This window comes from Pseudochaenichthys georgianus, chromosome 13 (assembly GCF_902827115.2).
Source record: "Pseudochaenichthys georgianus chromosome 13, fPseGeo1.2, whole genome shotgun sequence".
Taxonomy (NCBI): Eukaryota; Metazoa; Chordata; class Actinopteri; order Perciformes; family Channichthyidae; genus Pseudochaenichthys; species Pseudochaenichthys georgianus.
Window position 1 is genome coordinate 36,454,869 of NC_047515.1, and position 27,214 is coordinate 36,482,082.

Below are 27,214 nucleotides of genomic sequence, written 5' to 3' on the forward strand. Positions count from 1 at the left end.
ACTGTATATATAAAGACTGTTACGGACGATGACGTCACATGGTCCCGCCTACGTTTAGCTCTCCCGTTTGTTCCCATGGCAACAGACAACAAACATTTCCAAATGTCGCCTCGTTGTAATCTAGCAGCATATACATCGTATTGTCAGTTTTGTACCGATTAGCTTCACTTTTTTCAGATTAGCTAACTTGATAACTCATTGTACATTGCCACCAATAACCGAACACCATGGTAAGTTCCATTTATTTTACATTAGGTGCTAAATCTCTTCTTTATTTTATTTTCCTTCGTGTTTATTTATGGTTTTTGCACTTGTATGTCGCCTTGTATAAAAGCGTCAGCTAAATGTACTGTAATTTACTGTAATGCAATCTCTTTATCTAATAATTTAGATAATAATACTTGTCCTATAGCCTATAATGTGTCTGTTTTTGTATCTTACCTATTTTAAACCTTTGTTTAAACTGATGAAATAAGTATTGTAGACCATTTAGTAGTTTGGGTTAGCGTAGTTTAGTTTTTAGGTTTTTTGTGGTCCTGTGGTCTGTCTTTGGGAGGGGGGGTAATGTTTCTGAATAATACATGAACCCTCTCAGTCTCAGTTTCAATGCTATGAAATGTATTTACTTTATGTTTATTGTCTGGGCCCCTATTCTCAAACTTACTTGCTTATTGTGGTGTCCCATTCCACATGTCTCCATTATTTCTTATGATTGTACTTGTATTTTTATTTAAACTTGTGAATAAATAAAATGATGATTAAGATGAGGTTACTCCCTGTAGAGACTGGGATCCAGCTCCACAAACTCCAGGAACAGCACCTACACCCGGCGGTATCGCACCCGGGCCCCCACCTCTGAGGTGGATGAATCCCTGTTTGCGAGCCCCAACCCGGTGAGTGAGTGTAGTCAATATTGCAACCACTCTAGAAAATAAAATTATGCTAGGTGAGTTTTTATTCATTTCTAAAGGTGTCATTATATTGCTATAGGCTGAGGATCCTCCTTGCAATTAAAAGTCCTCAATGCAAAATGTAACTTTAGTAGAAGTATTATCAGCTAATTATACTTACAGCATCAAAAGTAAAAGTACTCGGTACAGTATGCACAATTACTCTTTTCCAAAGATGACATTTAAGATGGGATTCCATTTTATTGTCATTGGACATGTAGTTTGCCTCCAACCAGAGAGAGCAGAAGTGCAGCTGCAGTGTATTCACAGACATATTTCAGAGTTGCAGGTTGCAGTATATTCACATATCCGGGTTACAGTATTTAAGTTGTTGCATATGTGAGTGCAACAGTGCATCATATCATATCAGCATATCACAAGTTGTATATGTCAAAGGAATTATTAGTGTTAAATTAGTAAAACGTACAATATTAGCCTATGAAATATGTATAAATACTATGTAGCATAAAATCAAAATATCAAAAAAAGTAAATTACAATCAAAAAAGTATGGAGTAAATGTACTTAGTTACTTTTCAACACTGGCTATAACAGTACAATGTACTACCTAGATTTAATCTTTAGTTTTTTAGTGTAGTGTGTTATGAATGTGTTTGGTGAGATGTTGCTTACACCCTCTCTCCATGTGTCATCACAGATAGACGTGAGGCGTGGAAACTCCTCCAAGTCTACAAAGAGTCCACCTCAGAAACACCAGGAAGGAGCGACGGTTCAAATTGTGACCAAAGACCTCATCCGCAACATCAGGTACACACACACACACACACACACACACACACACACACGCACACACACACACACACACACACACACACACACACACACACACACACACACACACACACACACACACACACACACACACACACACACACACACACACACACACACACACACACACACACACACACACACACACACACTACAAAGAATGGAGTCGGTGGAATATTTAGATTTTACTTGAAGTACCAAAAGTAAAAGTACTGGTTGGTTACACAACCACAGTTTAAATACACAAATTATTGATGTTAAGTATCCTGATAAATAAGAGGTATAGAAGAGATAAAAAGCATAATTATTATATGCATTCTTGTAATGCCAAATGTTCCAGGATCCCATTCAAGGACCCTTCAGGAGAATCCGTCATTTTACCATCGGCTGATTTTAAGCGGATCACCTCAGAGTCCCTGGTCCTGACCAAGGAGGAGCGGGCGGCCCTGAAGGAGGCACACCAGAAGAAAAAAGATGAGGACATTGTAGGAAAACATAAAAAATGTACATTTAAATATCCCTTAATAAGACAATAAGTATTTTCTCTAAAACACACCTTTTGATCCAGAGAAATGTGGAGGACAGGAAGCGTCAGATCTTTGAGGCGGACCTGTCCCGGCAGGAGAACCAGGCGCTGACGGAGCTGGAGCTGGAGGCCCGCGACCGAGCGCAGCACCTGGTGAAGAGAGCCAACAACCTGAGGATGGAGCAGGAGGACGAGATCCGGAAACTCAACAAGGTGGGGAACAGCTGCTCACATCTGGACTGCACATGTTTAACAATGTTGCCTATCTACTGTATAAGAGAAAAGTCAATTATTTTTGGTATTTCTCTAAATAAGAAACCTTCCTACACTCATGAGTCCGTGCACGTGATTTTATAATAAGGTCCAAAATCAGCCTGCTGGGGGGGATCGCAGATCTTTGAGGAATAATGCATGAGTACCAGGTTAAAAGTTCCAATGAAGTGTGTGTGTGTGTGTGTGTGTGTGTGCGTGCGTGCGTGTGTGTGTGTGTGTGTGTGTGTGTGTGTGTGTGTGTGTGTGTGTGTGTGTGTGTGTGGCCATCAGCTGATCCTGGGTGCTCAGTGTCAGGCCACACGTGACGTGCAGATGGAGGAGAAGAAGCAGATCCAGAGCGAGCTGACGGAGGAGGAGCAGCGCCTGGACGCCATGATGGAGGTGGACCGCCGCCGGGCCCTGGACACCGTGGATCAGATCGACAAGCTGCGCAAACAGCAGAGGATCGAGTGAGGAGACGCTACTGCAAAACACACACACACACACACACACACACACACACACACACACACACACACACACACACACACACACACACACACATAATAATTCATGCAGAGGTGGACAAAGTATTCAGACTTTTTACTTCAGTACAAGTGGAAAATGTTTAAGTACTCTAATACAACTAAAAGTCCTGATTTAAAAACCATACTGAAGTAAAACAAGTTTTGGCATCACAATATACTTATATATAGTATAAAGTAAAAGTACTGGTTATGTGTATTAGCCCTAGGAAAGCTTTATTCTCCAGTCTCCAAATCACCACGTTTGGATTTTTCACTGCACAGGACGGTTATTAAATTGTGTTCTCTATAAAGCTGTAATTTTGTGGAGTAAAAAGTACAAGTTTGTCTAACCCTAACTTTTGTTGTGTGTGTGTGTGTGTGTGTGTGTGTGTGTGTGTGTGTGTGTGTGTGTGTGTGTGTGTGTGTGTGTGTGTGTGTGTGTGTGTGTGTGTGTGTCCAGGGGGATGCAGAAGATCACAGAGCAGATCCAAAGACAACATGAGGAGAAGCAGCTGCAGGACGAGGTGAAGGAGCTGGAGAAGCAGCAGGTCCGAGAGATGCAGGAGAAAATTATCCTGGAAGACCTGGAGGTGACCAGTGACCTCACTCAGACCCTGTAGAGACATCTAATACTAGCACTATACCAGTACTAGTACTTTGGAGTAGGCTCATCCAGAAACCTGAAAAGGCCTCCTTCACTCTCTTCTTAACGTCTTAGCTCCGTCCTCATACAACCGTTATGTAATTCCAGATATGAAATTGGCATAACTTAAATCGAATCTTTTGGAAAAAATCAATATTAAAGGTGGGGTAGGTAATTTTGGAGAAACCAGCTCGAGTGCGCTAGAATTTGAAAATACACAGCCGAAAAAAATCTGCCACTTCCTTACAGAGCCCCTCCTCCAACACACACGAACGTGCACATGACCAATGAGGGCACGAGATAAGTTTGTGCACAGATGGAAGGCTGACAGGCAGGTAGGCCATCCAGTTACTTTAGCCGGGCCGGCTCAGATGATTGGTCGTGCTTTTTACAGCGCCACGGCTTCCACAGATGACTTTTTTGTATTTATTGTCAAAGCACTTAATATTCCATGGAATATAACAAAAAGTGTTTCTGAAGTGAATTACCTACCCCACCTTTAATAGCCATAAATATAATAATAATAACAACAATAATTATAATAGTTATAATACTATAATAATCTGTATGGATCTTATATTATGTTATCAGAGTTTTTGCTTTTGTTTTGGTTGTTGGAGATTCTTCCTCAGAAGAAAAGCACATGTGTGTCTGACAGTTTATGTTTGACTGAAATTGAAGCACATCAATAAACATTTCATAACTTTGCTCACGGTATACGGTAGGGCTGTGTGATTATGGCAAAAATCATAATCACGATTATTTTGGTCAATAATTGATATCACGATTATTAAATACGATTATTCATTGACTTTGAAAACATCCATTTATTGAACTTTAAAACAAATACAAATAACAATTTGAACAGTGTGTTTTTAACTGTTAAGATTACCCTGAACGTATAATTCAACTGAAAAACCAATAGAAAAATAAATAAAATAAATGATACATTTATATTTACATTTAAAATAAATAATAATCAAAAATAATATTGCACAGCCCTAGTATACGGCTCTGCTCTCTCCTCCGGGGGAATTTGAGCAATCGGGACGTCCTTCAACATCGCGTGGTCGAGGAGTTGAGGAGGGACATTAGGATGAACCCTGTTTCCTCTTTCTGACTGGTTTTTCTCTTCCTCCTCCAGGCTCTGGAGAATAAGAGGAAGAAGCAGGAGTGCCTGCAGGAGGAGATCATGCGCATCAACGCGGAGACCATGCAGGCCAAGGAGAGGAGGCTGGAGGAGGAGAGACAGGCCGACATGAGGGACATGGAGTACTTGAAAAACAAAATGGTCAGAAAACAACAGAATCACTTTGTAACAGTGGTACAAAGAATAACTCAAACATATCTGTGATTTATTATCTTTGAAATATAGTTTTGTGTTTCCATATTTGATCCATATGTCGTGACCTCTGCAGGAGCGGGCTTCAGTGTATGAAGCAGAGCAGAAACACTTGAAGAAGGAGAAGGAGCTGGAGATTGCCCGGCTGAGGGCCCGACAGGAAAAGGCAAAAGACTACAAAGCAGAGCAGGTCAGAAAAAGAATACCAGCTGAGCTATTTAGTATAACAATGGTGTCCTCTGCTCAGATGTTATATATGTTATATATGTTTTGAGTGTGACAGGATGAGCTGCGTGCTCGGAGGAACCAGGAGTTTAAAGACAGAGACTGGAGGAGTAAGCAGAGGGACCTCGCTGTGAAGAAGGCGCGGGAGGAGGAGATGCTGATGGCGGCGCGCACCGACCAGGTTCGCTACAAAGAGCACTTCCTGTCCATCGAGGCCGGCCGCGAGAAGGCAGAGTTTGAGAGGGTGCTGAGGTTAGAAGCTGCACTTAAACGTTTTTTTTTCACATCGTCATCCCTTTGAGTTGTGGTGCAATAAGTGGCAGGAAAAGAAAATACTTGAGTATACAAGTAGCTCACATTTGTACTTAAGTGCAGATTCCACCACTGCATGTATCCACACATTCAGCTCCATCTTAATTACACATCACTGCCACTCTCTCCACACAGCGTGCAGAAGCAAGCCATCGTCAAACTGAAGGAGGAAGAGGTGAAGCGGCGTCAGAAATCAAGCCGCCACGCAGAGGCCATCAGGACCCAGGTGAAGGAGCAAGAGCTGTCGGCCGTCGCCAAGCGCAGAGAGCTCTTCAAGGAGAGCGAGCGGCTGATGGAGGAAGACCGGCAGAGACGCGTCCGCCTCGAGGAGATCAAGGAGAAGAAGCTCCAGGAGCTCAAGTCAGTACAGAGGCCCGAGTCTGCTTTTTGGGGCTTTTCCCTTTGCTGTAGTTCTATAGGGTTTTGTGCATGTAGTTAGGCCTTGGTAGGCCAGGCTCACTTTATGCTGCGTTTCCATTATAGTTTAGTAGCTGGGGCAGTAACTATAGCAGTGGTTCTCAAACTTTGGAGGAGAAATATAAAAGTCGGGCCCCCCAACACAAACAGTCACGTAATGGGCCAAGTTAACATTTATTAAAATACATCAATATGAACGTGAGCATTCCTTTCAAAAAATAAAAAATCACTTTGCTAACAGTGATAATAAAACAATGCTCCACAAGTCTGTGTGCTCAAAAATAATAATACATAATACAATTGTGCAATCCCTTTGCTAGAACAATAAGTTATAATACTTTGCCACTTTGCAATCTGTGCAAACAAAAAGAAACAAAATGCTGATATTTGGCAAAAAAGTGTGGCTGCAATGAGCCTGTTTTGGACTGCACATTTTGGGGGTGCTGTGGGGTAGCTTGACGTTTCATAGAGCAGTGGTTCCCAACCCCCAGTGGGGGGCGCCAAAGATCGCAGGGGGGGCATATACATACATTTTTACATATAATTGTAAAGCAATACATGATTGTCACTAAAAGCCTCGTCTCTACATTACAATAAAATATAAAAAATAATTGATTAATTAATTTGAATAACACTTCAAGTTAGTAGCTAAAGGCATAAAAAGACAGAAATGTATAATTGTTTCTTTAATATAAATGTTTCTTCTTTCGTAAAGTGTCCAAACCGGGCTTGTCTGGATAAGCGCATTTTTAAAACATAGTCATTGTCCATGCCGGTTCCAGTTGGATTATTTGTCACAGTTGCTCCGATCAGATCGGTCTCCTCCATTTTGACATAAACACATCGGCAAAATCCGGTTTACTTTGATTACGTGTTTTAAACAGTTTAATCCCTTTGTGAATTGTTTCCACCTGCGCCGTCCTTTTCTTCATACAGCGGAAATCCAAATGAATTAATCCTGAGTCCAATAACCATCAAAGTCACTCCAATAGTGCTCCTTGATTACGCTTTCATCCTCCTTTAACAACATACTTCACATTCATCCAGTTTGTGACAGTAGTTGTAGCATTTTTGAGACTTTTACACTTTAATTACCGCACCCCCCCCCGTGTGTGTGTGTGGGGGGGCACAATTTCCAACAGGAGTCATTTGGGGGGCTCTTGGGAAAAAAGGTTGGGAACCACTGTCAGAGAGGGTGCTCAAACATTTAGGGTTTCCCAGTAATGTCCCGGGCGCTACAGTGGAATTTTCTACTGCAACATTCCCCACGCAAATACACAGTGTACCCGCGACTGTTACAATGAAGGCTCGATAATCAGCTCACGGCATATAGGTGTAAGCAGGGATAAAGTGCTATTTTTACAAGTGGGGAGTGGACCTCACATAGGGGGGTTCGGGGGGATGCTCCCCCGGGAAGATTTTTTTTTAAATATTGAAGTTAAAAGCATCAATCTTGTGCACTTTGAGAGCAACATGAAGAGATCTATAGATACATCTCTCAACACCCATTTGAAACAGATTTACTTTTTTATATGGATATTTTACTTTAAACTTTATTCTTTTTTTACTGTCATATAGTATTTAATCTATTCTCTTTTTCTAACTATAATGATCATATAAACGTGTGCCTCGGAAATAATTGTTTACATTAATCGTGACCAAAACGTTTGAGACCCGGCCACTAGCTCGCTAGCACCAGAAGCTAACAACAACAATCTCCGGTACCGGTGCTCTCGCTCTCTCTCGCACACACAAAATGGCTCGCTCCTCACACACACAGAGCTCGAATGAAACACAGAGACGCACGCTTAAACTGAAATGCGCCATTATACCCCAATGATTAAAATAAGGGCTATATTTAGCTGATTTACAGACATCTCGTTCCCAATGTAATTCAATAGGAAAAAGTATTTTTGGGCCAAATTGACGCCACAGACTAGCGTACGTGTAGTGGCCCGGCACTCTTCCATTGGACTCCTTTACTGTTTACTTACAGAACATAGTGACATCACTATGTAACACTTGCACTTCTTTTGGCTAGCGCTCCAACACAGTGTACGTGATAAGCTAAGGGGCGGGACATCTCTCAGCAGTTGACCAATCACAACAGTGCCGGCCAGCTAACCAATCAGAGCAGACTGGGCTCTGGTTTCAGACGGAGGGTGAAAAGAGGTGCTGCAGCACAGGCAGTATGAGAAAAATAAAGAGCTTTTTGAACATTGAAGCATGGAGAGATGTCCCAGTAGAGACACTACATACTGATATGGACCTGACAATTAAAACATGTCCTCTTTAAACTAACTTGTGCCTTCTCTTTGCTGCTGCTACTTTTATCTATTTGAGGGAAGCGTACATTACCTGAAAATATATTCTGATTCTTAAGGTTGATATTTTGACTGTCTTTAACTGAATGAACCTGGTGTGTGTGTGTGTTGCTCTGCAGGGCTACAGGGCTGTCTGATAAGTACTGCAGCGATGTGGAGAGGAAGGCCCGGGCCGGCGCACTCTGATTCGAAGACATCTTACAGGGTCTCATTTAACCAACATGAACACTCACTAATGTAACTTGATCAGTAAGAATTAAAATGTTTGCACTTTAGAAGCTTCTGACCAGTGGTTTGTAGACATTTCTATTTCCTGTCAGACAGACAGACTCTGCGGGACACCGGGTACAATTTTTTGTTTTTATTTCCGCTAGTATTTCCCTTTCAGTTGAGTCATATTCTTCCACTTATCAATGACAGATCCCCTTTTTTATTAATATGCATGACAACAGAAAGGAATTCAACTTATGTCAGGGTTAGGATGACACTTTACACACACACATACACACAGCTTAAAGCATGTAAGGAAGTTAAAGTACATCAAGGTAAATACAGGCTCTTATTTCACAGCGTTCCTGACAGAGAACAGGAAGTAGTGAGACCTAATCTCTTTTCTTCTGAACCATCTAAACACACGACCTACAGGAGTGTTCATGATGTAGCTGTCAGCGGGACACACTGCCGCCTGCTGCCTCCTGGTGGTCTTGCATTAACGGAGGAGGAGGGCAGGACAGAAGTGCGGGTGGAGGACAGATGGGTGGGGGTGTCCATCGAAAAGTTTTCACATCTGTACACGCAGGAAAAAGGGGGAGTGGTGACCGAAGGGGGGAAACACTACAACACCTGGCGTACACGGACCTCAGCAGGAGGAGGCTCCGGGTAAATACACACACACACACACGGTACGGTTGGGGGGTTCGGTCGCCGTGGTCCCATCACATACAGATACAGTCTCACACAAGCACTGTACACGGCACAAGAGGTCACCTAAATACAGGGAACCAACGAAGGAATGCTAACATCTAGGCGGGCGGGGGGGGTTACCCATACAGGCTGAGAGGGGTTAAAGTTGTATTTAGACCCATCAGGTCACACTCTTGCTCACACACACACACATCCACACGGTGACATACGTCTGTATGCATTTAAAACTCCATAAAGCTACACGCCTGTGCAGAATATACTATCATTACTTAGTGTTGCTAGCTATAGCCGACGAAACGGCAATATATGTTCAAATATTATATGTAACCTTCTTTCCTCAGAATATACAATGATGATGCATTATACAGACAGACGAGACGATGGAAGCCGAAGCATGTTCGGTACGTCAGAGCAAGAGCTTCTCTACATTAATTTCTTCACGAGTGCAAAATCCAATGCTCCTCCACCTACTTCAAAAGGTTTGTTGCTGAGCTTTAGCAAGTCCACGTCTGCACAAACCATAAAACAATACAAAAACAACAACATGACAATAACATAAATCACAAAAAATATTCTAAATAAGTAGTCATAAATATGGAATGTGAAAAAAACAAACACGCGGTCCAATTTCTTTTCAAACAATACAAATAATAGTCCTTCAGTTAAATGTTTTCTCGCGAAGACAGAATAATAAAAAAAGAGTCAGAATCAGAGTGGGCTGCTTGCTGTGGCCCCTGCTGTGAGTAGAGGACCATGGGAAGCTGGTGAGGAACACAGAGAGGGGGGGACAGATGAGGGGGGTGTTGGTGGTGGGGGAGTTGTTGGGTGTTCACATGCCGTAGCCGAAGCCGGGCTGCTGTGGTGGCTGGCCATATCCGGGCGCTGCTGGGTAACCGTAACCGTACGGCTGCTGTGGGGGAACGGCCACGTTGGGCCCTGCCGTGAGCATGAGCTGAGGGGAGCCTGCAACACAGAACAGAGGGGTTAGAGCTGCGGGCAAACTGTCCAATCAAATCAAGTTGTATTTATATAGCACATTTATAAACGATTTTTGGTCGAGCCAAAGTGCTGTACATAAAATAAAAATAGCCTACAGTAGACACTTTACAGCAAATACAACAGCACAGATAGTTCAGAATATCAGTATGAGAAAAACGACACCCGCTGTCCTTAGACCCTCACATCGTACAAGGAAAGACTTCCAGAGAAAACCCACAGTTTAAAGGAACATGGGAGAAACCTCAGGGAGAGCAACAGAGGAGGGATCCCTCTCCCAGGACGGACAGACGTGCAATAGATGCCGTGTGTAAATCGAAGAGATAATACATTTTACAGCATATAGACCGAATGTTAGGAAATGCATGTGTCTGTAATAAGAAGATGAATCCGCGAGGATGTCAGCTACAATCCTGTGGAAGCCATCAGGGAATAATAATAATAATTCATTACATTTTCTCAAAGCGCTTTACATCACATATTAGACATGTAACAGCTTTTAATGTGGACAACACCCTCAGGAGAAAATTAGGGTGAAGTGTCTTGCCCAAGGACACAGCGGCCTGAGGCAGGTTTTGACCCCAACGCCCCTTGATCTGATGATCAACGCTCTAGCCCACTTGAGTGCGCTAGAATTTGAAAATACACAGCCGGAAGAAATCTGCCACTTCCTCACAGAGCCCCTCCTCCAACACACACGAACGCACACATGACCAATGAGGGCACGAGATAAGTTCGAGCCGGTTTCTCAAACTTACCTACCCCACCTTTAAGTTTGATTTTTTTTGCTTGTTTATATAAATATCTTTTATTTCATCTTTTTATGCACAATCTTAATGACTCTTTATTTATTAAAACAATTGAGCAACGAAACCCAATTAACCCCAGGTTAAATAAAGTATTAAAAATAAATATGTAGTATTTTTATTTTGTTTTATCTGACATTTTACAGATGTCTATATAAATATCTTTATATTCCAACGTTAACTTCTTATGTTCATACAATTATTTTATACTATTTGTGTCATTTTTTTTTTTTTAATGGAGCAGCTATCACAAAAAACAATTAACCCCAGGATAAATAAAAGTATTCTGATGTATAAATAGTTAAAAGTATAAATAAGTATTCCGATTAAAAACCTGCACATTCCTGCTAATTTAAGACAAAATAGGTGCACGTTTCTTCTAGAGCAACCACAACAACAACAACAACGACCTGTGAGGATGATATTTACCGTAAACGATGGGTTGGGACTCGGTGTTCTGCTCCTCCTGTTTCCTCAGGGACTCTGAGGCTTCCAGTTTGTCGACCTGTTGAAACACAACGAGCCGGCGTCAGACTGCAGCGTCACCGCGGTAACGGCGCTGAGGCGACGGCTTGTAAAGAAACTGACCTCTGTGTTATTTCACTGGCTGACGGATGGGACCAGGCGCAGACGAATACAGTCCAGATTTAAGTAAAAAGAGAGCTGCAGGAGGCACGCCCCGTAACATGTTGTAGCTACAGCTAGAGAGCTACGCTATAAATCACATCCACCTCTTTGTGTTAGGGGTAAAGGAGACGAACACTAACAGCTATTACTGGGTTATTATGGTCCCACCATCCAGCCACCCATCTACTCGGTATGTAGAGAACAGAACCCCAACCAGCACAACCACTGACAAGAGAAATATATGTTTTCACCTGTTTATTGCAGTTTATCTGAATAGAGTGCCGCAGTGACGCGTCCTAAAACCCGGAAGTAAACTCCTTCCGGTTCCTTCGACAAAAACGCATTGCAATCTCTCCATAGGATTTTGGAAAATAGCTCGAAATAAGGTCTGTGGTTGACACACATTTAAGAGACGGGTCACGTTCAGCCGGATAATATCCACATGTCTATCCTACTTTTATAATTTTCGAATCATAAATCTAGTCGCCAGAAGCAAAATGCTAACGTTATGCTATAAACGAACTACAGCAGGGTCGCTGCTTCAACGTCACGCCAACTCAAGATCCATATTCAAACATACAGATTCAAAATGGTACAAGTTGAAGCGTTAGTTTTAACAGTCTGCAGGAGGCAGGGACTTGCTTTCAAGCAGAACAGGGCAAACAAATTTAGCGGGAGTGTTTACGTGTTTGGTGTAATGACGTAAAACGGCCTCGACGACTTCTGTAGTCCTATTCAGCCACTTGGTAACAACCATCGTTTTTCAGACACGTAAACTCTTCAGAAATCACCAGTGGGGTGTCTGCTGATGGATTTAATGTCGTAGAACAAAACGTGATCCGTCTCTTAAATGTGTTTCAACCACAGACCTTATTTCCAGCTAATCCTATAGAGAAATTGCATTGCTTTTTAGCGAAGGAACCGGAAGTGGTAAAATGCTAACTTATTTCCGGGTTTTAGGACGCGTCACTGCAGCACTGCATATTGTTGCATTTAAGAGAGGTTCTTCTGTCAGTAATACATCTAAAACAATGTCAGCTTTACATATAAACAGATTCTCTAAGACTGAGCTCTAAAGACGCTAATAAAAAAGAGACGTCAAGTAAACCTGAGATATGCTTAATGCAGGCTTAGGGAGTAATGGATTACATGTAACGGGTATCAAGGATACAATAAAAGTATTTCCTTACAGTTACATAAAAAGGAGATTACTAGCAGGATTAAAAATGTTTCAATACATTCAATATAAAGATGAATTTATATCACAGGTAGACTTACTGCCTGAATGTTGTTTTCGTTTTCATTTACTTTCATTAAAATGCAGAAGGCGGACTCCTGACTTCTTAAACAATAATACCGTTTAGCTTTTGTAAACTATAAAACGGTATATTTAATTAAGGACACATTTTGATCATAACTCCTAAAAAACTAACCTTATTGTGCTTTGTTGATTGATCTTACAAATAGTCGTATGCGCTTCTGAAATTTGAAAAGTCATTGTAAAATAAATCTTACAGAGGAAGGTGATTTTACTCGTCCATAACTTTACAATTTTTTGTCATTTATTTATTGAACCTTGTTTTGCCTTTAGGGGAAATGATCAAATATTGCAAGAAAAACAAATAGTGTTTTATTTGTACAGGCTTCTGTGTGTTTGTGACTTTTAGGGAGGCATGCTTCAGCCCACTTAATAAATAAGAAATATCAAAAAACCCACAAGAAGCATGCAGAGTACTCATTTAATGTTGTTGTGCTTTAGCAGAAGCAAAGCAGCTCAGAGGCAGACGATGCTGGGAAGAGTTAGAGCCAAACAAAAATAAGACCGCTCAGATCTGACTCTGAGCTGAGACAGAGCGCAGGTTCAACTCTGATAAAAGGTGGTTCTGGGATCAGTTCTCTACACACGCTCTGGGTTCTACTCTACAGTCAGTCGCTCTGGTACTGCAGGCTCTTCTGAGAGAACACGGGCTCTGCTTTGGTTTCAGAGGAGGGTTGAGACACATGCTGAAGCGGCAGTTGAGTTACTTTCATCTTGAAGAGTGCATGAGAGAGAAAGACAGAGAAGGACAGTGGGTGGAGGGGGGGGTGAGACAGGGGGGTGATGCTTTTTGTACAGCCAGTTTTCAAGGTTTCCAGAAGCAGGCACAGCCACAGCCACCTATTAGCCTGGCCCGAGTGCTGCTGATGCTACAGCCACGGGGGAGTGCATGCTAGCATTACATGTTGTCCCCCCACCTTCAAGGATATCACTCAAACTGAATATCTGCTTAAGCTGTTTGTTGCCTAAAGGCCTGTGTTCACAAAGTGCCTTTTCCTGAGTCTTTCTTCAACCGATGCCAATATGAGAACATGACGTTGCTAGCGGCCGACTCCAGCTAAACCACCCAGCATCTTTTCTGTGCAGCCGCTAAGAGATATAAATGTAAACGTTTCAGGAAAAAGCGCAGCTGGCGTCTCTGTAGAAAATGGAGACGTTTGTTTTTGACCGTGTCAGTCAGATGGAAACTATTGTAACAAAAACAAAAAAGCCCATTTGGCCGACGAACACTGGATGTTGCTGCCGGTGAGTGTAGAACTTTAATATGTACTACATGTATGAGTGTTGTACTTTTATCTCTGTATGCGGATCGTCCTCCTCGTTCTACGGCTGTCAGACTGTGTGGTGAAGCTCGTTCAGACAAAGCCTGAGAGTAAGAGTCTTCCAGTGGGTGTTCGTGGTGTAAAAACAATGTCAAACTAATATACAGAAGCACAAGCGGATAATAAAATCCTAGCGGGCGATGCTAGTCTGTCAGCAATGATACGTTGCTGGGAGCATGTTCTGTTGGAGACGCTGAGAGGAGGCCTTTCTGACAGAAGGAGACGCTCTGTGGACACAGGCACTACAGAGACCACACTTTACTGTAGCAAAGAGACATTTCAAAAGAAATACCCCTCTCTGAAAAAGTCTGTACTGGCGTTTATGCTTTATAAAAAGGTCTGAGATCAATTCAGTAATTTAGACAAACAAGGAGAAAGATAATAGAGGGATTACTTCATTAAAACGACCGCACTTCGATCACTAAAGGAGGGTTTGGATGGAGCTGCAGACTTCCCTCTCAGGGTGTAGTCATTAGTAAGGTCTGCCTGCAGCTGAGGGGAGTTACAGGAGAGACATGTGGTGAGAGAAGGACCTGACCACAGCAGGGAGGTTGTCTGCAGAGCGACGCTCCTCACTGAGGAAGGCTGCGGCAGTGTGTTCGAGGAGGACCATCTGCAGCTCGGTCTTCTGCACGGTGACAGAGTTGTATTCCATAGATTCACGGCATCGTACGGCGAGGCGCTACTCTCTTATTTTGGGGTTTTCCAGTTGTAAATTGAACTTTGTTGCATTTCCAAGCAAGTAGTGCCGATACCAGAAGACCAGAGGTGGAAGGAGTACTCGTGTATCCTTCACTTAAGTACAAGTAATAATACCACTGTGTAGAAATACTCTGTTACAAGTAAAACTGTTGTAATTGAGAAATGCATGACAGACTGGTAAGAGAGTTTTTTTACTTTATTATAACATGATTTCTAAATTTGCCTTCTGTATAATGTGGGCATATTATCTCTGCTGCCATCACACTGCAGCACTATCTGTCCCCACAGTGGAGACCCTGTCCACTATCTCACACTCCGGCCCCTCAGTGGAGACCCTGTCCACTATCTCACACTCCGGCCCCACAGTGGAGACCCTGTCCACTATCTCACACTCCGTTCCCACAGTGGAGACCCTGTCCACTATCTCACACTCCGGCCCCACAGTGGAGACCCTGTCCACTATCTCACACTCCGGCCCCACAGTGGAGACCCTGTCCACTATCTCACACTCCGGCCCCACAGTGGAGACCCTGTCCACTATCTCACACTCCGTTCCCACAGTGGAGACCCTGTCCACTATCTCACACTCCGTTCCCACAGTGGAGACCCTGTCCACTATCTCACACTCCGTTCCCACAGTGGAGACCCTGTCCACTATCTCACACTCTGTTCCCACAGTGGAGACCCTGTCCACTATCTCACACTCCGGTCCCACAGTAGAGACCCTGTCCACTATCTCACACTCCGTTCCCACAGTGGAGACCCTGTCCACTATCTCACACTCCGTTCCCACAGTGGAGACCCTGTCCACTATCTCACACTCCGTTCCCACAGTGGAGACCCTGTCCACTATCTCACACTCCGGTCCCACAGTGGAGACCCTGTCCACTATCTCACACTCCGTTCCCACAGTGGAGACTCTGTCCACCATCTCACACTCCGTTCCCACAGTGGAGACTCTGTCCACTATCTCACACTCCGTTCCCACAGTGGAGACCCTGTCCACTATCTCACACTCTGTCCCCCACAGTGGAGACCCTGTCCACTATCTCACCACTTCCGGCCCCACAGTGGAGACCCTGTCCACTATCTCACACTCCGTTCCCACAGTGGAGACCCTGTCCACTATCTCACACTCCGGTCCCACAGTGGAGACCCTGTCCACCATCTCACACTCCGTTCCCACAGTGGAGACCCTGTCCACTATCTCACACTCCGTTCCCACAGTGGAGACCCCTGTCCACTATCTCACACTCCGGTCCCACAGTGGAGACCCTGTCCACTATCTCACACTCCGTTCCCACAGTGGAGACCCTGTCCACCATCTCACACTCCGTTCCCACAGTGGAGACCCTGTCCACCATCTCACACTCCGTTCCCACAGTGGAGACCCTGTCCACTATCTCACACTCTGTCCCCACAGTGGAGACCCTGTCCACTATCTCACACTCCGGCCCCACAGTGGAGACCCTGTCCACTATCTCACACTCCGTTCCCACAGTGGAGACCCTGTCCACTATCTCACACTCCGGTCCCACAGTGGAGACCCTGTCCACCATCTCACACTCCGTTCCCACAGTGGAGACCCTGTCCACTATCTCACACTCTGGTCCCACAGTGGAGACCCTGTCCACTATCTCACACTCCGTTCCCACAGTGGAGACCCTGTCCACTATCTCACACTCTGGTCCCACAGTGGAGACCCTGTCCACTATCTCACATTCTGGCCCCACAGTGGAGACCCTGTCCACTATCTCACACTCTGTCCCCACAGTGGAGACCCTGTCCACTATCTCACACTCTGGCCCCACAGTGGAGACCCTGTCCACTATCTCACACTCTGGTCCCACAGTGGAGACCCTGTCCACTATCTCACACTCCGTTCCCACAGTGGAGACCCTGTCCACTATCTCACACTCTGGTCCCACAGTGGAGACCCTGTCCACTATCTCACATTCTGGCCCCACAGTGGAGACCCTGTCCACTATCTCACACTCTGTCCCCACAGTGGAGACCCTGTCCACTATCTCACACTCTGGTCCCACAGTGGAGACCCTGTCCACTATCTCACACTCCGTTCCCACAGTGGAGACTCTGTCCACCATCTCACACTCTGTCCCCACAGTGGAGACCCTGTCCACTATCTCACACTCTGGTCCCACAGTGGAGACCCTGTCCACTATCTCACACTCCGTTCCCACAGTGGAGGACTCTGTCCACCATCTCACACTCCCGGCCCCACAGTGGAAACCCTGTCCACTATCTCACACTCTGTCCCCACAGTGGAGACCCTGTCCACTATCCTCACACTCTGGTCCCACAGTGGAGACCCTGTCCACTATCTCACAACTCCGGCCCCACAGTGGAGACCCTGTCCACTATCTCACACTCTGTCCCCACAGTGGAGACCCTGTCCACTATCTCACACTCTGGTCCCACAGTGGAGACCCTGTCCAATATCTCACACTCTGTCCCCACAGTGGAGACCCTGTCCACTATCTCACACTCTGGCCCCCACAGTGGAGACCCTGTCCACTATCTCACATTCTGGCCCCACAGTGGAGACCCTGTTCCACTATCTCACACTCTGTCCCAACAGTGGAGACCCTGTCCACTATCTCACACTCTGGTCCCACAGTGGAGACCCTGTCCACTATCTCACACTCCGTTCCCACAGTGGAGACTCTGTCCACCATCTCACACTCTGTCCCCACAGTGGAGACCCTGTCCACTATCTCACACTCTGGTCCCACAGTGGAGACCCTGTCCACTATCTCACACTCCGTTCCCACAGTGGAGACTCTGTCCACCATCTCACACTCCGGCCCCACAGTGGAAACCCTGTCCACTATCTCACACTCTGTCCCCACAGTGGAGACCCTGTCCACTATCTCACACTCTGGTCCCACAGTGGAGACCCTGTCCACTATCTCACACTCCGGCCCCACAGTGGAGACCCTGTCCACTATCTCACACTCTGTCCCCACAGTGGAGACCCTGTCCACTATCTCACACTCTGGTCCCACAGTGGAGACCCTGTCCACTATCTCACACTCTGTCCCCACAGTGGAGACCCTGTCCACTATCTCACACTCTGGCCCCACAGTGGAGACCCTGTCCACTATCTCACACTCCGTTCCCACAGTGGAGACCCTGTCCACTATCTCACCGCTGTGACACTCCCACAAACTGGAGCATGGTTCAGCTAAAAGCCTTTTACTCTGTGTATCGCCTAAAGCAGCAGTGCATTGTGGGAGTTATGGGGAGGTAGGTAGTGCTTGGGTCCTACTGATGTCCAGTGGTCTCCAGTCAGTGTCGCACATGTCTCTGGGGTTTGCCCGCCCGATTTCCGCGACGCTGTCTTTGCCCTTTTCAACGGCATGTGACTGATGCTAAAAGTCGTGGCAGTACCAAAAGCAAGTCGAGGTCAAACTTGTTGCATGAGATTAATTTGGTAGAAGTTGTTTTAATAAGCGGGAGGTGTTTGCAGACGTGCCCCGGCCAGCATTGACCCAGCCCGAGTTTAAACACAACTTCTCGCTTTGAATGAATAACTGTGGTTTGTCTGTTCAGAGCCTCCCTGACAGGCAGCAGCCCTGAGAGCTCGTGTGGTGAGCAGCGACGCCCTGCAGGCGGGGGGTCAGCAGTGGTCTGCAGGAGATGTGGAGTTTATGCAATTCAGAAGCAGCAGAGTGACAACAGAGAGGGTGGGGGCATGCAGTTTTGCTAAGGTCACGCCTCCAAACTACAGACTACAGGCTACAAAACGGGGGGAGCGGGGTCAAAAAGAACGATTAGAAAATAGATTCGACTTTCACCTTTTCCTTTATCGCATCAACCTGGAAAGGAAATTCAGAGAGGCAACTTAAGGAGGAAAAAAAACAAATGGAAGTCTGACAGAGAGAGCAGAGCAGACACACGGCTCTTCACTTAAAGGAAACACTAACAACGCCACTTTTATACAAATGCAGACGTGAGATCCTTCTGGGACTTTCACCTCGTTGATTACAACAGTGTGGTACATCAAATACAGGGCGTGCAGTTTCAACACTGAAGAGATGTTCTACACAATGTACACTGTATAATGCAACGGCATTAGAACATTATTTACTGTGACTTTGCAAAGGATTCCTCGTTTCAACAAAACGCTGGTATTACACATGTGTGTGACCCGCTCGATCGAAATCAGTCGGAAGTCGCAACGGCTCATTTCAAAATAAACGTGGATTCGCGTAAAAACATTGGGGGTTTGATTTTAACTAAACAAAGTCTTGGCTTTCAGAATATCAAACTTTTATTTCCAAAATCACACGATAAATACATTTTTGAAGCTTATAAAGGGAAGAGGACAGCTCTCACTCGCACTCTGCTGTTCCGCAGCGCCGCCCCCCCTCCCTCCGCTGAAATTATGAATGTAAGGCGTCTAGTAACCATAGATATCACGGCAGGGTCCGTTAGTTAGTTTTCATCTGATTTCAAATAAACAAAGTCTTGGCTTTCAGAATACGATGAATACGCAATACTTTGAAGCTTGTGACGGCATAATTACAAGCAGAGAACGGAGTATTTTGATGATTTATTAGCCTTTAATAACCAATCAGATCGATGGATTCCAGAGAAGAGGAAACTTTGAAGGCCTTTTTCTCAAAGTGAGGACTCGGTGACAGTCATTATATAATATGACATATTTCGCTTAATATTTGGAGAACAAAAACAATCCTGATATCATTAGAAAGCTGGGAATCTCCTCTTTCCAGCAGTGTATACAACTCAAAATGAGTCTTCGGGTCAATGCGGCTGATTTCGATAGAGCGGGTCACATATGTTGATCTGTTAAAATCCAACAACTTGGCACTTTTGAATGTTCTCTCAGGTCTGTGGTCTGTTATGAAAGCAGTAGGTGCCATGTAGCAGAGATAGATGTCAGCAGAAGCAGCGAGGAATCTTCTCTGGAACACATTTGTATGGAAAAGCAGCTCGAATGGAAGAAAACCAAATGAAAAAGGAGGAAGACAGACAGAGTGACAGAAGCACAGAGCATGAATGGAGGAAAGAACAGGCAGTACTGGAGGGGGGGCTTTATCCTTTAAACTGTCTGTGAGACACTGCCTTTCGATGAATAGCATTCGCAAACATATAATGGCTACTGCTGTTGGATGGGCAAAGAAGCATATAAAGGAATTTAACTAATTATTCCATTTATGAACAGGTGGGATATTCGGTGGCTCTCCATAGATATGTACAGGTTTGCAAACAGCAGGAACAAACCCATCATCGACCCTACTACTTCCACCTCAGGTATCTGGAACACTTCCCTCTCTGGTAAACCTTCCTACAGAGGCGTTACCTCTGGTGAACCCACCTTAGAGAGATACTCCCTCATGACCTGGATGAAGTATGGCATGGAGAAGTCCATGAGGTTGTGCCTCCAGGCCGTCTCCAGCACCACGTCGGGCCGCAGCAGGTCGTAGCAGGTGAACAAGCAGGCGGCGAAACACTCCTTCTTGTCCTCGTTCAGGAACCAGGCCAGCAGCTCCTCGGCCAGCTCGATGTCTTTGGACTCCGACGCGTACTGCATGGCGTCCTGTGGGGGGGGGGGGGAGCGCAACAACAGCTCAATGAAACCACTTAAGGTGGGGTAGGTAAGAATGGAGAAACCAGCTCGAGTGCGCTAGAATTTGAAAGTACGCAGCCGAAAAAAATCTGCCCCTTCCTTCAGACTTCCTTATAGAGCCCCTCCTCCAACACACACGAGCGCGCACATGACCAATGAGGGCACGAGATAAGCTTGTGCACAGATGGAAGGCTGACAGGCAGGTAGGCCATCCAGTTACTTTAGCCGGGCCGGCTCAGATGATTGGACTGGATGTTAAGAGCATTCCATGGAATATAACAAAAAGTTTATCTGAAATAAATGACATACCCCACCTTTGAGGAGAGGTGAAACATCTGCCGTTTGGGTGTCATTGAAATGTGACGATGTGGTTTATATAGGGTTGGGTAACGTTTGGATTTGAACAACTCTGGTTCCAATTTCAGTTTTGCTCTTAAAACTAAAATAAGCTCACATGCCTATTGCACAGAAAAGAAAGTCTTTATAAAAACATGTACTTGATATTCACATTCAAACTCAATTTGTGTCTTTGGTTACCCGGGATGGGGATATAGGATTTGGTTATTTCCCAGAACCCGAGTTTTTGTTCCCAACGCTAGGCTTGAAGCGTTTATACTGAAAGTTATCATTTGTTTGGAATGTACCTTGTAGAGCTTGTCCTTCTTGCAGAGCTCGACGCTCTGTTTCCAGCGGTTGTTGCCCTTGAACAGGTAAGCTGCGATCCTCCTGAATTCGATCAGATCGTGCTTCTCCAGGCCCTGAGCCAGCGAGATGTTGTCGAAGTTGTCGTAGGCATCGATGGAAGTACGCACAGCCTGGTGAGAGGGAGAGGGGATCATAGATTTAAAAACTGATCTGAACGTATCGAGTACACTGTGCTAGAAGTTACAAATCCCAACCTGTTCCTCACCTCAACCAAAATAAAACAATGTCCCAAACAGATTATCATACAATCAGTATTATTTCATACCGCATAGTCTTCCTCGATGATGAAGAGGTTGTTGAGTGCCTCATTGACTGACTTGTTGTTGTGAGTCTGGACTGACCTCAGGTAAGGTTTAACCAGAGGCAGCTGTTTCACCTGAAGAATCAGAAAGAGAAATCATTAATAAAGTATCCTATTAAATGCTTCTCTTGTATCACGTATCATTTTGTAAAAACACGGCTCAGTGAGTTTTAAGAAAGCAGTGATGTTCGAGACCTTGCTGAAGTTGTTGACGGCGCGTGAGTGGTCCAGCCGAGGAGAGAGGACGATGAGCAGGTCGTTCAGCAACAACGGTTTGAACTCCAGATAAAACTGAACAGCCTTGTAGTACAGCTCCACGTTGGCCACCTACAATCAAAAACACATACAATTCCTATTCGACATCCATTAAGGAAGACAGAAGGATGGTAGAGTGTCACTGCTGTTAATACAAAGACTGGAACTGCCCCCCGATAGCATTGTTTTATTTTACCTTGGTGACAATGTCTTTGAACTGGCCCTCCTTCCAGGCGTCGGCTGGGTGGCTCATCATGGTGATGATGGCGTTGTCGTATTCCTCGTACTTGTCGTAGAGGAACACCAGCTCCCCCCAGAGGTGGGCCTGCTCTGCTGCCCTGAGGACCTGAAACACACACACACACACACACACACACACACACACACACACACACACACACACACACACACACACACACACACACACACACACACACACACACACACACACACACACACACACACACACACACACACACACACACACACACACACACACACACACACACACACACACACACACACACACACACACACACACACACACACACACACACACACACACACACACACACACACACGTTAGATAGATAGCTATTGTTCGCTGGCTAAACAGCACAGTGACAGGTTCTTTGAGTTGGGTCTCTAGGTCAACTTGTTTTTATAAATGTGAACTAGGGGTGCAACAACTAATCGACTTAATCGATTACCAAATTAGTCGCTAACTAATTCAGTCGTCGATTCGTTGGTGACGTCTTCACCATGTGTTTTACGCACCGTTAAACTCCAACGTTATCGGTCTTTTTATCGGTACTGGAGACATTTAAAACATTATGTCAGATGTATTATTGCTACATAAACATTATATCGCAGTCTTAGTGTCGCCAACTCCTTTCTAATATGCAACAAGACTACAAAATGCGTCTATGATGTATTTTCGATCTTTCCAATCAAGACGAGAGATCTATCCCCCGTCTGTGTGCGAGGGGGCGGGGCAGTTTACACACACGCGGCTGCTACATGCAGCAACACACACACACACACACACACACACGGCGGAGATGGCGGAGAGCACGGGCTCCGAGGTGGTTAAACTTTACCGGTCTCGATGTGGAGAATGCTCGTTTCCAAAAGTGCAATAAGAGTTTAGCATGTAAGGGCGGTAACACGAGCAATTTGTCTAAACATTTAGCAAAAGTGCTCCACATTCAGACGGAGAAATGCACCGGGTTCGACTGTCTTTCTAGCAGCTCTGAAGCCCCGTCCACGAGTAACGTTTCCACGTCAGGTGTTCTGTATGCTAGCAGCAACACACGGAGTTAACTCAATTATACAAACATGGGTTAATGATTAGAGGAAACTGAGTTATTTATTTTGTTAATGTTTCAGCTATTCTGTTGAAAGTTCTGTCATCCTATTATTTAATACAATTTGTTAAAACACTGTTGTTTCTTTTGATGTGAAATATTATGTATTTAATTTAAATAAAAAGCAATGTTAGTTTTGTTCACAATTTGTTTAATTAGTTTACCTTATTTTTTTCCAAAAGAAACGTTAAAGGACCGGATCGATCAGCAGTATCGATAAAAGTAGTAGTACCGTTAAAACCCTAACGATCCGAATAGTCGATTAATCGTTTCATGAAATCGATTATCAAATGAGTCGTTTGTTGCAGCCCCAATGTGAACACGGTGGACCTTCGTCTCCCCTTGGGCAGTGAGGGTTATTATAAACGGTCGACACAAGCTTCAGTTTCCAGATGTGTCTCTGGTTCCTCTTGCCTACCTTTGGGATGTTGACACGGGACCAGAAGAGCTCCAGGTGCTCCCGCATCTTCTGCGGTTTGAATTTGGAGTAGAGGATGGCGAGCTCGGTGAACATCCCCATGTGAGCGCGCTCCAGCCCCAGAGCGGCCTCCAGCATGGTGATCAGCTCCTCGAAGTACCCGCGGTCCTGCAGGGAACAGACGCACTCAATGACACTAACCATGACCCATTTAGAGTAATCACAGAGACAAAATAAACAACGCAAGTCCCTCAGAGATTAGCTGGTCGAAATATCAGAATCTGAATTTCTTTATTCGTCCCTCAGAGGGGAAATCGACATCGTTACGGCAGAGAGACAGTGCAGTAGGGCTGTGCGATTATGGCAAAAAGCATAATCACGATTATTTTAAACGATTATCCATTTACTTTGAAAACATCCATTTATTGCAAAAAAAATGTGAACAGTATGTTTTTAACAGTTGATTACCCTGAACTTTAAGTATAACTCAACTGAAAAAACAAAACCCCCAAAAAAAATAATAGTTTTATTTCGATGACGTTGTTTTCGTAATCGTTGCAAGCCAAAATCGTAATCGAGATTAAAATACGATCAATTGCACAGCCCTCCAGTACAGTATAAAACGGTATTAAGGAAGCACACAATAATAAAATAAGGAGATGGGGTCCAAGTTACATTACTTGATATACCGATGGCAGTTAATCGGGCAAACGTTTACCGATGCATTGGGGCTTCTCTAAGCAGGGTTACCCCGGTTACCTGGTAGTAGTTGATGAGTTCCTCCAGTTCGTCAGCATGGACGACAATATGCAGGCCGCACATCTGAGCGAGACGGAACTCCTTTCCTTCTACACACGCAAAACACACCTGCAGGAGAAGAGCATCCCATGTGTTGATGATAGACCAGCTCAGACACAGCTCACAGTACTTTGCTGACACTATAGGAAGGCTTCATGTCTCGGTTAAACAAATACATCATCTTTTATATTGTGATAAGGGCTAGGCCTATATTTATTTGTCTTTACTGTGATATTTACCTTCCTGGAGATATAAAAAAAACCTATATCGCAATAGAAAGTCTTGTTCACAGCCCAACATTTGACACTTTTATTTCCACCTTGAAGACTTAAAGCTCCCTCACCTCCTTCCAGGTGCGGGTGCTGTTGGCCTTGCGGGCTCCGTCCACGGCCGCCTGGTACTCCCCGAGGTGCACCAGAGTGGAGGCCAGACGGCCGAAGTTAGAGACGTTGTTGTAGAGCAGTTTGGCTGCGTCATACATCTTGTCATCATAGCAACGGTCACCCACCTGTAGAGAAGAGTACCAAAAAACACAATCAGCAAAGTAGCAACCTGTAGAAAGAGATTGTGAGATTGAGAGTGTGTGGAGACGTACTTGCTGAATGTGAGCGTTATTCGGTCCGTTGATGAACTCCTCGAGCTCAGCCAGGCGGTTTGTTTTGGCCAGAGCGAAGATCAGCTCCGTCTCAACGTACGACTCGCGGGCCTTCTTACGCGCCATCTGCAGGAACTTCACCAGGTCCTCCCAGTTTCCTGACGACAGGATCAACATCAGCTCCAACATCAATCTGATGCATATTTACTAGGGCTGTACCCAAAGTTCAAAGCTTCCTTGATAACTTTGATATTCTTTTGAGGGCGCTTAGAAAGATTACGTTACTCCAATAGTACTATTTGTAGAATTCCAGGGGTTGACACATTACATTTGTAGCTTCATTTCAACATTTCAATAGAAGCTTTAGACGTACACAAATGACCGTCAGTGCAGCCCGCCCCTTATACTTAATAATGTAGCGTCTCCTTTAAATGGATAGTCCTAAAGATAGCCAAAGTTCCTCTTACCGCTTTGTGCAGCAGCTTGTCCCACCTCCATGTACGCAGAGGGGTCGTCAGCCTTGATGTACGAGTCGATGGCTTCCTTCACCAGGCCCTTCTGAAGCTGGGCCTTCGCCAGCTGACTCCACACCGGCGGCTCGTTGCAGCGCTCCGCAAACTCATAGGCTCGGTCCAGGTTACCAATGTGCTCAATGAGAACCTGGACAACCGCAAAACATATTTAGGGTGCGGTCAAATTGTCACGCAAAGAAAACACACAGCTACCTTGCACATCAGTCATTTATAATAAGAGCAGTTAGAATTCACTAGATCACTTCTGTTTTCCTTTATCACCTCCTTAAGGATACACTGGTCCACACACTGTATGAAAGTATTTGTGTTCATTCGTAATCCACTGACCTGCACAGCAGAGGTGTTGACATCAAACTTTTTGAAAATAGCGAAGGCCTCCTCAAACAGCTCGTTGCTGATGGCGATGTTGGCGATGTCCGGGGCGTCGTAGTTGTCCAGGCGGTTGATGTACTCCATCACACGAGTACGGTCGGCTTTAATGGCTGTCAGGATCAGCAGGTTCTGCAGGTTTCTGAAAAACAAAACAGGACGTTTTCAGTGAGGGTCTTATCTTCTACTTTACTTAAAGGTGGGGTAGGTAAGTTTGAGAAACCGGCTCCAGATACACTTTTTGTTATATTCCATGGAATGCTCTTAACATCCCGATAGCAATGAATATATCAAATTCTAGCGCACTCGAGCTGGTTTCTCCAAAATGACCTACCCCACCTTTAATAATGTTTTATTTGTGTCTTTGCTTTAACAGTGTAAATGTCCCTCAGTGGGATGAATAAAGGATTCCTGATCGTCTCACCTGTGCTCACTGAAGACAGAGTTATCCAGGACGATCTTCTCCAGCAGCTCGATGAGCTCGTTGGGGAGGTCTGCGGTCATGAAGGCTTTGACTGTGACGGACACCTCCTCTGGGTCCTGGGTCTCAGACAAGGCCGTCTGCACCACCTGCAGCAGAGAGGGGCATTTGGTGTTGTAAGTACATATGAACAAGTCTATAACATGCATAAAAAGACTAGGGACGCAAATTGTGTAATGGTTACAATATGAATGCTAACTGACCTGGTCGATGAGCGGTCTCCGGTAGTTGTTGGTCTCCAGCAGGACGCTCGCCCACAGCTCAGCATCTTTACGACGCACCAGGTAGCGGGACAGACTCTTGAACAGCGAGTTCTCATTGCACACCTGAAGAAATACAAGACACACAAAAACTGTTAATATCACGGGCAACAGTTCAGACATGTCTTAGAACTAATAAATGAATATTAAAACAATGACAAAAGTAACCATTCGTTAACAAAAAGTGCAACACAAGATGCAAACTATTGCATTTGTCATGTAGCTTGATGAGCACAGGGGAATGGAATTAGTGCCGTGTCCACATAGAGCATTACTTGTAGTACTGATACCGTCCACTAGACTCCTAGTTACGGCGCGAGCTGCGTGCATGATTTCGTTCGGCAGCCAAATACCGCAAAATAGTCTGAGTCGCGTTTGTGTGTATTGTGTTTGTGTCCCGGGGAAACACTCACAAGAAACACCGGCTGTTGTTATGTCTGCTGTGACGTTAAGTTGCCGCGCGTAATGATGCCTTTTCAAGCTTCAAAGTTGTTTTTATCATCTGAATTTGGCG

General features: G+C 44.9%; 2 protein-coding genes across 3 annotated transcripts in view; one reads left to right on the forward strand and one right to left on the reverse strand.

Annotated features, from left to right (window-relative positions):
* The first annotated feature begins 71 nt into the window (after positions 1-71).
* Positions 72-8,587, forward strand: cfap45 (cilia and flagella associated protein 45). The gene is made up of 12 exons (XM_034097111.2): positions 72-230; positions 783-893; positions 1,608-1,717; positions 2,082-2,226; positions 2,310-2,480; positions 2,811-2,989; positions 3,507-3,636; positions 4,834-4,980; positions 5,108-5,221; positions 5,315-5,508; positions 5,704-5,928; positions 8,429-8,587. The coding sequence occupies exons 1-12, from the start codon at positions 228-230 to the stop codon at positions 8,493-8,495; spliced, it is 1,596 nt and encodes a 531-aa protein (XP_033953002.1). The 5' UTR covers positions 72-227; the 3' UTR covers positions 8,496-8,587.
* Positions 8,588-8,655: 68 nt separating this feature from the next.
* LOC117457183 (clathrin heavy chain 1) overlaps positions 8,656-27,214 on the reverse strand; it is a 38,370-nt gene continuing 19,811 nt past the window's right edge. The window contains exons 18-33 of one of the 2 annotated variants that reach the window (XM_034097107.2): positions 26,644-26,766; positions 26,384-26,529; positions 25,918-26,101; positions 25,525-25,717; positions 25,058-25,215; positions 24,806-24,970; positions 24,424-24,531; positions 23,665-23,832; positions 22,076-22,225; positions 21,820-21,951; positions 21,589-21,699; positions 21,263-21,433; positions 20,367-20,588; positions 18,823-18,843; positions 11,465-11,540; positions 8,656-10,196 (exon numbers count right to left, since the gene is read on the reverse strand). In XM_034097107.2, the coding sequence (XP_033952998.1) occupies positions 10,063-10,196; positions 11,465-11,540; positions 18,823-18,843; positions 20,367-20,588; positions 21,263-21,433; positions 21,589-21,699; positions 21,820-21,951; positions 22,076-22,225; positions 23,665-23,832; positions 24,424-24,531; positions 24,806-24,970; positions 25,058-25,215; positions 25,525-25,717; positions 25,918-26,101; positions 26,384-26,529; positions 26,644-26,766 (2,262 nt within the window). In that variant the 3' untranslated portion in view covers positions 8,656-10,062. The remainder of the gene's footprint in view (positions 10,197-11,464; positions 11,541-18,822; positions 18,844-20,366; positions 20,589-21,262; positions 21,434-21,588; positions 21,700-21,819; positions 21,952-22,075; positions 22,226-23,664; positions 23,833-24,423; positions 24,532-24,805; positions 24,971-25,057; positions 25,216-25,524; positions 25,718-25,917; positions 26,102-26,383; positions 26,530-26,643; positions 26,767-27,214) is intronic. The other variant, XM_034097109.2, reaches the window with a different exon arrangement.